General features: G+C 45.3%; 1 protein-coding gene across 3 annotated transcripts in view; it reads left to right on the top strand.

The window, feature by feature from the left end:
• The window catches only part of VIT (vitrin), a 109,854-nt gene that overhangs the window by 83,250 nt on the left and 14,067 nt on the right, over nucleotides 1-12,537 (top strand). For all 3 annotated transcript variants that reach the window (XM_042982175.1, XM_007082426.2, XM_042982176.1), the window contains one exon: nucleotides 9,768-9,871. In XM_042982175.1, coding sequence (XP_042838109.1) covers nucleotides 9,768-9,871 — 104 coding nt within the window. The remainder of the gene's footprint in view (nucleotides 1-9,767; nucleotides 9,872-12,537) is intronic.

Genomic DNA, 12,537 nt, shown 5'->3' with positions numbered 1-12,537 from the left:
CCCAATCATCACACGCCTGCTGTAAGAGAGGCGGTGCTGCCCTCAGAGAGGTTGAGTGACTTGCCCAAGAGCACACAGCTAAATGCATGACCACTGGGGAGAGGGCAGGTATTAAATCTTGGGTTAATCCCTACAATGTCAACCAAAATTGACTTCAAAGCAAAGATTTTGCTCATCTGCCGAGAAAGCTTCTGATGATTGAAGCTCTCCACCAAGCTGAAGACTGAAACGCTGTGCTTGAGCAAAAAGCCCAGGACCAAGCCCTTGTTTTGCAGCTGAGCTCTGGTTTAGAAGTGCACAGCCAACAGGCTCGTGACTGCACTTAATACCAACAGGCACACAGAAGGGCTAAACCAAGGACAGCCGGAGCAAGTGGCTAGTAGGTGAACTCGAGCCGGCAGAACGAAGGAAACCAACACACTGGTGTTTTCACTGCAGCCTGGATCCGCGTGTGCCTCGTGCCCCCCGACCTTCGACGTGATTTTGTTTTAGCCCCCAGTTTCGGTACAAATGGAACAGAATTGCACCTGTGCTTCTGAACTCTGTAATCAACCCTAGGATATCAACATTCGAAAACAGTTACAGAACAAAGCCACATGTTGGCTTTTCTTCATTTCAAAATGAAATAAGACTTTTCTCTGCTCATTGCTCTGTACCAGTCGTCCAGTATGGCAGAAAGAGGGCTGTACTTTCTTACCCTTCTTACCTATCAGCCCTGGACTGAAGACCCTCAGTCGTACACTCAGCGGCTCCCCTCCCTCCTTCCCTGCCCCTCCCCCCCGCAAAGAAAGGATGCCCAGAGACTCCCGTGGATCAGCTGAGCCCCCCGTGCACGGGACAGTCAGAGCAGAGGGAAGAACCAGTGTCAGGCCTGGTGTGGCAGGCAGAACAGTGGCCCCCAAACTCGTCCACATCCAAATCCCTGGAACCTATAATTATGTTACCTCACAGGGCAAAAGGGACTTTGCAGATGTGATTAAAGTTAAGGACCCTGAGATGGGGAGATTATCCTGGATTATCCAGTGCCCCAATCTAATCACATGAGGCCTTAAAGCAGAGAATCTTCCCCAGCTGTTATCAGTCAGAGGAACATATGCCTATGGAAAGATGGTCAGAGGTGTGAGTGTTGACTTTGAAGATGGAGGAAAGGGGCCACGAGTAAGGAATGCAAGTGGCCTCTAGAAGATAGAAAAGACAAAGAGATGGACCCACCCCACCCCTGCCCCCAAGCCTCCGGAAGGGAACGCAGCCCTGCCAGGGAGACCCGTGTCAGACTTCTGACCTCCAGAACCGTAACCTACTGAGCGTTTAAGCCCCTAGGTTTATAGCCATTTGTTACAGCGGAAAGAGAAAACGAATATGCCTGGCAAGGAGGACCATTCTGTCACATTCTCTTGAGTCTGCAGCAAAGGAGGAGTGGGCAGGGCTGGAGCACGAGACATGGCTCCAGGGGGCTCAGAGCAAGAAGCTGCGGCCCAGGCCCCAACTGCACGCTAGTGTCACCTAGGGGGCTTCACAGATGCCGCTGCCCAGGTCCCATTCCAGACTCAGTAAGTCAGAATCTGGTAAAAACCCAGAAGCTGATATTTTAGTCTGTAATTTCAGTCTGTTGTTGAGAGAGTCAGGCACAGCTCTGCTTCCCAGGAGCAGAGTGGCCACGCCGTCCAGAACTCAGATCTCTCCCATGCCCACCCCATTCTCCTCGTGCCCTAGTCTATACTGCCTTTACAGAAGCCAACGGGGCCCCCGAGCAGCCTCTCCAAGGGCCTAATGGAACTTGTAAAGACTGCCTCTGTCTTCCTCACAGGACCCTTCTCACAGGATCACAGGTGAGCCTGTGTGCCACACTCCTCAGGGACACAGTCTCAAAGCTGAATGAGCTATGAATAAAATCTACACAAAGAACCCTATGCTTTTTCTATTCCTCACCATTCAGTTCTCCCAGAGGTACAAATAAAACCCAGAGTGCACTTGACTTCTACCACTTCCCTTTCAGCGGTCCCCCTTCAGCCCCCACCGCACGTTGGCTGGGTTTATCCCAGGGCCCCCCCTGAGATCATTCTCCCTACATCCCTAGATCCCTAGATCATTCTGCTAGAGAAGCAGATGGCCACCCCCATGCAATTAGAACCACTTGGGGAGCTTTTGAAAATCCCAATTCCCCGACCAAACCTCAGATCGATTAAATCAGAATTTCTGAGTGTGGGACCCAGGCATCATTGATTTTTAGAGCTCCCCAGGTGATTATATTGTGCAACCAGAGAGCTCAGGCACAGATAGCCCCACAGGCTTGTGCTGTCATCTGGTGAATCCTCTCCCAGCTCTGTGCCTACAGAGCTGCCTCCGCTCCGTCCTCCTCCTCCTTTTCTCTGCCTTTCTCATGCTTCCTCTAGACTCCTCAGCTGTTCTCCTCCCTTCCCCTTATCACTGGCAGCCCACTGCTGATTTTCTTGATGGCGCAGCATCCTCTAAGACATTGCTTCTCAACATGGGATCCACAGTATCATCTGGGAGAAAGGCAGAACCTCAGACCTCACTCTAGACCTATAGAATCAGACAGGATCCCCAGGAGATCGGGTGCACGTCTGAGCCCAGGGGGTGCCAACAAGTGTGTCTGTTGCCAAGACATTCCACGTTGTAGTGCTTCCAAGCCCTGTGATGTGGTCACAGACGAGCCAGCCTGAAAGTCCGTTGGTTCCAGAGTGACTCTCAGATCAGCAGATTGCATATCTGCTTTTCCCCCATAAGGAAGAGGTACTCAGGTCAATTCTCCACTTTTTGGTGGGTGGATTGAATTTGTTGTCATTAATGACAAAAAAAACACTCATCTAAAGACAAAATTTGATTCTGAGACCCTGCTTTCCATCTCTGATCCTCGGAAGTGTAAGGCCAGTGTCCTTTCAGAAGGGGCTAGTTGTACAAAGTTCCTCAGCAGATTGGCCCAGGCCACCGGGTGGACCATAGCTCTCGGTCCTTTGAGGGGATGGGGGCAAAATCATTTCTGTTCTGAGCCAGGTAATGCACTAAAGGAACAAGTTTGCCACCCAATCTGCAGCCACCAGCATGTCCTTGGGTGACCAGGGTCACCCTAGAACATCCTCCTGATTTCACATGGTACATCTCAGTGACTAAGCCCATGAATCATCACATTTTAGCATTAGTAACCTTAAGGTGATGCCTTGTTGGAGGAACCCGTTTTGAAAGGTTCTTGCTATATGATCAGTTAATATGTCTCTACTGGCATAAAAATTCATTTGAGGGGCTCACGCAGTGTGACTGAAAGTATTATGGGGGTAAAGCAGTAGCCTCTGGGACTAGAACTGCATGGACCTTAGGACTGAAAGGGCTTCAGACCCCAGGCCTTCCCAAACTTTCCTAAGGATAGGATTCGCCTGGATCCCTAGTTTAAAACAAACAAACAAATAAAAATTCCCACTTCCAGCCCAGATCTACTGAATTGAGTTTCTGCCAGCAGGAGATCTGGTACCTATGTAGTTTAACAAGTGCCTCAGGTGAGTTGCACCAGCAGGAAAGCTGGAAACACTGATATCCATCCCAATTCCCTACCCCCTGGTCCCATGCCTTCCTAGGAATTGATCACCTGGGGCCATTTCTGACAGGTATTCTTTTTTCTTAAACATTCACAGACTCATCATTTCCTGTCACATAAATTATTCCTTTCCATGCACAAATTCTGGCTCCCTATAATTTCTCGTCATTAGCTTCTTTTTCAAACAGAACAATTTGTTATTTTCTCCTTGAGCTATAAACCTTTTTTTTATTTTCTTCTCTTATTTTCAAAGGAAAGCTTTGAAATCGCTGAGGGAAAAAAACTGTTTTCCTTTAATGAGATCTTGTAATAAAATTACTTAGATGGAAATGTAGTGGCATACCTCTTTGAACTTTTTAACTAGTCTGTCTCTGAAAAGTAACCTGGCTCGGGTGTCAGGCCACCAGCCCGTATATCCTGAAAAAGGATACATACACCCATGTGTTCTAGTACCAAGAGCTGCTACAGTTTGCAGATTTAAGACTTATCGCTCATCCCTCTGATTTAATTACATTTCAATTTAATAAAGATTTATTGAATGTTTACCATGCACTAAGCTCTATGCCATTTGTGGGAGATGCTAATGTAAAATTCTTCTAAGTGGTTTGATTACATTTGCCTATAAGTCTCTTGATGGATGGCTCAGTTGCTTTGCTCCTAATCATAATTTTAGCATTTGGAGAGTTTCAGAGGTCCTCTGATCCAAACTTTCAATCTGCTAAAAATAAATCAATAAATGTGATAGAGATTGTGTTCTTCAGGACTTCACCATCTAGTAAGGGAGGCAATATTTTTAAAAGAAATAACATTAAATAAAATTAAAAGCATCCATTCACTGCGTATGTGAATAGCTCATCTGTCTGCCTCTGTAGATGGATTCATCCACCTCTATGGTATCATAAAGGAAGAGAAGGATCAGTGTGGAGCCCAGAAGCAGAGTGTTCAACTCCACCAGGGATGATCTGAGAGAGGAAAGGTCATTTGAGCTTTCTTCCTTTCATTTATTTATTCCACAATCACCTATTATCACTTGTATGCTAAGCACTAGGGATAGGAAATACCGGGACATAGCGCCTGTTCTCAAATAGGTAACAGTCGATCTTCCTGACTTGTGGCTTCCATATTTGACAGCAAACTCTCATGGTACTTTTACAGTCATCTGCAGACTAGCACAGCATAGGGGTGGGATTTGAGTTGCTTGACACACATCCCCAGCCCAGGTCAAACAAGGCAATGTTGTGCCTTGTTTCAGCCGCCATGCTATAAACAAGTCTCCTTGTCACAATCTATCTAGTGCCACAGTCTTCATATTTTTGTGCTTGTCATTGGTTATGTTCACTATTTTAAATGCCCCCCAAATGTGGTGCTGAAAATGCTATCTGGGGTTCAAAGCACAGGAAGGCTGTGATGCACTTACTGAGACGCTACAACTGTTTGATAAGTTTCCTTCAGGCATGCGTGACAGTGCGTTGGTCATGAGCTCAATGTTAATGAACCAATAATTCAGTACTTTCAGAAAAAGAAAGAGGAACGTCGCTGATATGCGTGTGCTTCTGCTCTGGAAAGTTCTAAAGTAATATCTATAATGTCTGATGAAGCTATGAAAAAGATGGAAAAGTAGCTGAACTTATGAATTCATGAAGTGAAGACTGATTTGCAAAAAAAAAAAAAAAAAAAATGGTGGACAGCATTGTGAGGCTAAAAGCCAAAGAAATTTATGGTAACATTACTCAGGGTCAGGAAACTGTTAAACCCTTCTCAGCTGGTGTTTTATTAGACAGAAATATTGCATGTAATTAATTATTTGTAAGAAACATATATTAAATTAGGTGTCTTCCAACAGAAACGTACATAAAACAAGTTTATATATCGATCTGCTGATGAAAATGTGACCAGAGGCCCACAGGAACCTAAGCCAGTATTTCCCCTAGGAGCAAGGGCTCAGTATTTGCTAATGTGATGCTCGCAGCAACTTTATAGAACGTAGCTACTGCAAATAAGGAGACTTGGCTGTATATGTAGAATGGGAAAGAGACAGGTAATCGATTGCTCTGCGAAGTGATGAATATCAAGACAGCTTCCTGAGCAGCATTCCAGGGAATGCTGTGGACGTGACTAAGTGACTAGGTTCTACATTTAAATACATTTTTTTCTGGAAAAACTTTCAAAAGAAAATTTTATATTTTTGCTTTTTAAGTTATGTGTGTATGAGCAATACTTTATGATTAGCTATGATTTCTACACGATCATCTCACATACGCAGGAAATCCTGTAGAGGGAGAAAATCTAGCCCACAAATCCGTTTCAAATGTAATTAAAATTTGGTGAGTTTAAAATTGTACAACTATGGAAGTGTAAGTTGTGTTATGTTTGGTAGACAATTTACATACTTACCATTGACAATATCCATTTTGCAATTTTTAATTTTATAGCCCATAATATTTTGTTTTGGTTCAACTCGTATTTTATTTTTTAGGCCTTGAGAAAGTTCCTAGTCCTTGGTAACCAAGGGAAGATCAAGACAGGGAACTCTGAAGCTTATGCAGCTCAAGGGTCCTGTGAAGAAAAAGAACACAAAATTACAAATACAAAATTAGGCCCCTTGGAAGAAGTATTATTAGCTCCCAGGTTAATTTCTCTCTGATCAGCATGTATAGCCTATTGAATAAAAGGTCCTCTGCAGAGAGGTGCCTGGGTGGCTCAGTCGGTTAAACATCCAGTTCTTGATCTCAGCTCAGGTCTTGATCTTGGAGTCGTGAGTTCAAGCCCCACATTGGCCTCCACACTGGGTGTGAAGCCTGCTTAAAAAAAAAAAAAAAAGGTCCTCTTCAGAGGCCACCCTGGGTACAGGAAGACCAGGTAGGAAATTCTAGCAGTAGTTCAAGAAAGGAAAGATCAAAGTACAAACATGGGGATGGAAAGGAAGGGAGAGATACAAGAGGTATTTATGAGGTTGGTCTGATAGGAAATGTCATTTGATGAAGGAGGTGTCAGAACATGTCCAGCATGTTTTCTGCTGAGATGACAATGAGTCAGAAGAGGGAACACAGAAGGGGATATGAGTGGTTAGATGGAGCAGATTTAGAAGATAAATGACTTCAGTTTTGGAAATATCAAACCTGAGGTGGCTGTGGACCGCCCCCAGGCACCACACAGTGCATTCTGGACAGAGATGGATGGAAGTCATTTTATGTCTATCTGGGGCTCAAGACAGAGCACCCACCAGTGTGTACCAGACAGCTGTTGGCATGTGAATGGTCTCTGAACCCCTGGTGACTGAAGTTGATGAACTCTCCCAGGGAAGTGCATAAAATGAGGAGGGAGACGTGAAGGAGATACACTCTGGGCAACACCATCATTTAGAGGTAGAGATGCACAGAAAAAGAGGAAATGTTTGTTTCTTCAATACTGTTCATTGAGAACCTGCAGGGACTAAATACTGTGTATGGTGTTGAGTTAGAGGAGAACAGAGTCAGGTATGGGGAGGTTGTCAGCACCGGGCAGGGTGACAGGGAGCTAGAGGTAGAGGGTGAGCACAATTTGGGTTTTCCAGATGAGGGAGTTAATGAGCAAAGTCACAAAGCTCAAAAACCAGGAAACAGTGAGCAGCTCTTTCCAACTGGGATATAGGTTATCCTGAGACAGAGACAGAGAGCATGATATGAACATTGTACGTTGGCATTAAATTATGGATGGGCTTTTGAAAGCCAAAATATGAAGTTTAACCATGGGAGCCTCTGATGATTTTTGAGCAGAGGAATTTTACTCTCAGAGCTGAACATGAGGAAGAGGTTTTTAGAAGATGTGCATACAATTGGCTTTGCACAGACCAAATAGAAACTCTTATAATAGAAGCAGCAAGAAGCAGGGTGCCTGAACTCAGAGGGTCACTGCAGACATATGGAGGAGGGATGAAAGCAAGTGATGGTGTATAGAGGAACTTGAAGGGTTTTACCGATTGGACTCACGGGCCCTATGATGAGCAAATAGCGATGGGAGTCCAGGTTTTGAGTCTTGATGGCCAGGAGGCAAGTTCAGCATTCACTGACATTGATCTGCAAAGCATATAAGCCCAAAAACCCTTGAGCCAGGAGGGAGAGAGAAATCTAACCATGGAAACCATAGAGCTCTTTCTCTGTGTGATACCTCCTCCCCGTCCCGCACAGGGCTTGTGTTACTGCAGCCCATTTGTGAGGACCCACACCATACTTAGGTTGAGAGTAAGGTCGGGCTCGGCTAAAATGCCCACATTTCCCCATTCTCCAGTTTGCTTTGTTGTTGTTTGTTCTTGTTGAATCCTAAACTAGAACTTGGTTTTCACCTGGTGGCATTTCTCTGGTTGGGTTTGGCCCCAACACTCACGTCACTGAGCTGCTTTTAAACCTCCCTCATCTTCCCTGAATGGAGCCTGTCCTGCCTCTCACCGAGACAAGCATGCCTTCTGGGCACTTTGGTTTGGTCTGAGAACCAGCCCATGTCCCTCACGTTTACTAATAAAATGGAGGACAGAGGGTCACACTGCCAGTCTCCCAAGAGTTCTCCTCCGACATAGATCACCTTGAGATACCTAGAAAAGTGGGAATCATGGGCAGAGTAGGGGAGGGAAGCAGGGAGAGAGACAGAAGATGTCTCCTCTCAGTCCTAAGGAACTGGCTTCCTGGTGACCACACTGCCAGGTCTCCTAGAGGACTTGCTAAGAATCCACTGTAAGTCCCCTTGGAATTCCCGCCTAAACCCGCCTAAACCGCCTAAAGCTGCTTCTCCTGGGACCTACTCCAGGTGCTTGTGGAAAGGCTGCTTTTTAAAGTCTTCTCCTGGAACGTCTGGGTGGCTCGGTTAGTTAGGCCCCTGACTCTGGGTTTCAGCTCAGGTCATGATCTCACAGTTCCGTGAGTTCGAGCTCTGCGTAGGGCTCCACGCTATTAGTGCTTGGGATTCTCTGCCCCCCTCTCTTTCTGCCCCTTCCCCACTTGCACTGGCCCTCTCTCTCAAAATAAATAAACAAACAGAAAAAAGTCTTCTCCCTTCCCTTGAAGGCTTAGTAAACTGCAGGCATGACCTGTTACATGATTTGCTGGGCCCTGTTTTAAAAACTAAGGATTTCAAGATGGCAGCATCAGAGCACTGAACCGAGCACTGGCTTTTCTGGAGTGGGGGGCCCACGTGACCTTAGAGGTCACACTCACATGAAGCCGCGCCAACGGCGCATCGTGAGAAGTCAGTGCATCGTGAGATGTGCTCATACTGTGCTTCCCCACTTCATCGTGGGTGTGGGTGCAAACACCCACCCGATAGACCCCCCCTCCCCAACCTGGTCATAAAAGGTATCCACACCCTCTGCTCAGCTACTCCCATGCCTGTACGCCCAGCTTACCCACAGAGACTCGTCTCTAGAGAAGGATTCTCCTTCTCTTTCTCCATTTAATTCACTCCACCTCATCTCCAGCTGACCTTTTGGTTAATAGATTAACCTTTTGCGTAAGATTTGAATATTCTCACCCAGTCACAGGCACCACAAAATGAAAAAATAAAGGGATGTCCTCTCCTGGACAACACTGTTAAGGCGCAATTCCAGTGGAGGGGTGACCCAGGCAGTGGCTGCCAGCTGGGATTGTCTCCCTGGAGAGGAGGGTCTGGGGCAACCTGGGGACACCTACACATTTGCAGAATCCCACTTGACTATCATCCTGGTTTTTTTAGAAATCTGAATGTCACAATCTTTGCTTTTACCTAGATGAGGAAGTTGAAGCCGAGAAAAGTTAAACAACTTCCCAAGGTCACACAGCTAGGAAATAGCACACTCAAAACTAGAACCCTGAGTCCTAAAACAGACCACTTTTCTCTACACACACTGAAGAGGACCCCAGTCTCCCCATCTCATTGTTCCTTCTGTCCACAGTGGGGCATTTTATGAAATCCAGCTCAAGGCTTTGAAGCGGCTTCATTCTATTCATATATAAAAGAATAGACTGATTTCTGCTTTCCTCCAAAGGATTTTAGAGTTGGATTTTAGAGTTGATTTCTGATTTGTTTTCAATTGAATACTTAGATCAATCACATTGCAGTAATGTAATCATGGAGTACAACTTTAAAACTTCACAAGACACCCTATATCCTTGATGGGATTAGAGTGGTGTCTTAATAAAACCATATACCTTTTCAGCACATAACATGTTCTCTTTCCAGCTAATTTTTATTTCTTGTTCTCACTCTCCAGAGACAACCCTTCTGCCCAGTTTAACCTCAGAACTCACATGAATTCCCGGGATCTGAGAACTGCCATAGAGAAAATCACCCAGAGAGGAGGGCTTTCCAATGCAGGTATGTGACCGAATTCAGATCATTCTAGCTTGCTTCCACGGTTCTCCCTCTGTGTGATTGTCTTCTAACATCCTATATAGGAGGAGGAAAAATAATAATAATAATCCATCAAGAAATGACACACATATACAAATGAATTGTATCTTTTCTAAGGTATCATCATGGATTCAGGGGTAAGAATCATCACTACACATACGCTGAAGAGTTCCAGCATGCCTGGTTCCTCAGGTTGGCAGTTTTCTTCAGGACAAGCAGGACTGCTATTGTAACTGTTTCCTAATTGACTGACAAGCCATAAACTATTTAACATTAAATGTTATAACCAGCTCCACTCAGAAAGCTCCACAGTGCCCCTTGGGAATCTTCTTCCAATGAGCTCCCCTGTTCTAGTGTTGACTCTGGAAACAGAGACAGGTTCCTTGTTTCAAGCTGAGTCTCCTGAGATGTCTGCACCTTGGTGGTTAGGGGTGGGGGGTTTACCAGAAGTCCAAGTCTAGCCCTCAGTGTGTCCAGAAACCATTTTGCCAGTTCACCAGGAGCTATCCAGGCTTTGGGGAACCCTTTCATACTAACCAAACTCAAAGGTTGCCAGTAAGCCTATGCCAGCGTTTCAATTCATAAATGGTAGTCTGGCTTTGGGGGCACTGGGAGGGCTATCTACTTCTCAGGGAACCTCTTTGTATCATTGAAACCCAAAGAAATGGAGAAGTGAGCCACAGTTGCTTGGCATGGAGCACACAGAGAATAGAACTGACTCTGAAGGAACTTCTTTGAAGTTACTACAAGTCTGATTATTTTGTTCTCTGCTTCATTGTACATCTCTGTGGACCAGTATGTTAGTATCTGGCAAATGAAAAAGCCCTTGATCTTTGAAAAATGCTAAATAAACATTAGCCAAGTCACTGCTCTCCGGGACCCCAAATCAGTATTACCACATTGCAAACATAATAGACTTAATTTCTTTTTTTAAAAAAGTTTATTTATTTATTTTGAGAGAGAGACAGCATGTGAGCAGGGGAGGAGCAGAGAGAGAGGGAGAGAGAGAGAATCCCAAGCAGCCTCTGCCCTGCCAGACCAGAGCCCGACATGGGGCTCGAACCCATGAGCTATGAGATCATGACCTGAGCCGAAGTCAAGAGTCAGATGCTTAACTGACTGAGCCACCCAGGTGCCCCGATAGAGTTTATTTCTGATTTGTTTTCAATTGAATACTTATATCAGTCATATTGCAGTAATGTATCATGAAGCAAAACTTTAAAACTTCTGAAGACACCCTATGTTCTTGATGGGATTAGAGTGGTGTCTTAATAAAATCATATACCTTTTTCAGCAGATAACATGTTCTATCCCTGCCCTGTACTGATCAGAGTTTGGGTTCAGAGAACAGGACCCATTTCAACTGGTTCAAGCAGAAAGGGGTTTATTCCTAGGTATTAAATGGTTTTGAAGATAATCAAAAGGACTGAAGAAATGAACTCTAGGTTGAACTTTGAGAGATGTTTTCTAAAGTCTTCCTGCAAAACTTGGACCTCCAAGGAGCTGCTGCCTCTTCCAAGATCAGGAAATCACATTCTCAATTCTGCCAGCAGAGCCTCTTCAGGAACCTGATTTAGCCAGGAAGCCACCACAGTCAGGAAGTTCCTGCTACGGTGGTCAGCCCCCCAACCAGGCCTTGCCTGCTCCATTCACATGCACAGAAAGAATGTTCTGCACCCTGCCACCTCAATGGCAACAAAGCTAGACAGCAGACATAAGTTCCTCTGGCACCACCCAAGAAGTCAAGTACCCTACAGATGCTCATAAGCAGAAAGAGCAGAGTCCAAAATACAGTCTCTGCCTCTCTTCAATCTTCTAAATTTCATGTATGCACATCGATTCATGAAACTAGAACAAATCCAGGGCTGTAGTTGCAAGGGAGTCTCAACAATGTAGTTTTCAGATTTCCAGCCTCTGCTTCCAAGATGTGCTAGAAGGTGGATGCAATGTGGGTTGAGCAGTAATGGACTGTGGCCTCCAAATTTAAGACTGGGTGAGGCCAGGGGTATGCTCTGTTTACAGGCATCTAACATTAAGCCAGAGGGGACTGCCAGGTGCCTTGGGCCTTGAGGGACATGTCCCTTGGCTGTGAAGGCAGTTCTCAGCAGCCAGGTTTTCCCTTAGCAACTGTGCTCCCTGCAGCCAGATCACATGGGTTTTCCAAGACTTTTCTCCAGCAACTGAATGTGTGATCATTTGATCCTTCCTTTGACAGGTTAAGATTAACCCGTGGAGCCAGGATATTGGCCAAAACCAAAAAGCATTGAGTGAAATGATGTTAATCCTAAAGTCTTAAGATGGTTGTTCTTAACTTTTATTTAGATTGAAGACTCCTTTGAGTATCTCCTGAAAGCTACTCCTCTACCCAAATAAATACTTTTATACACAAAATGTTGTGTATAATTTCAGGGAATTTGTGGATACACATGCCCATTGCCCCCAGGGGTCCACAGAGCCCGGGTTAAGAGCACCACCTTACTGTATGCAGTTATGCTAACTCTAGGGTGACCTGGTCATCCCAATCTGCCCAGGAACATATGGGGCTTTCAGCGCTTAAACTGGGAAAGTCCCAGCAAACGGAGACAATTGTCACCCTGCTTGACTGAAAAATCCCTGAGGTCCTATGTGGT

The sequence above is a fragment of the Panthera tigris genome, chromosome A3 (assembly GCF_018350195.1).
Source record: "Panthera tigris isolate Pti1 chromosome A3, P.tigris_Pti1_mat1.1, whole genome shotgun sequence".
In the NCBI taxonomy this organism is placed as follows: domain Eukaryota; kingdom Metazoa; phylum Chordata; class Mammalia; order Carnivora; family Felidae; genus Panthera; species Panthera tigris.
The sequence above is the reverse complement of the archived record's forward strand: the minus strand, read 5'-3'. Positions and strand labels throughout refer to the sequence as shown.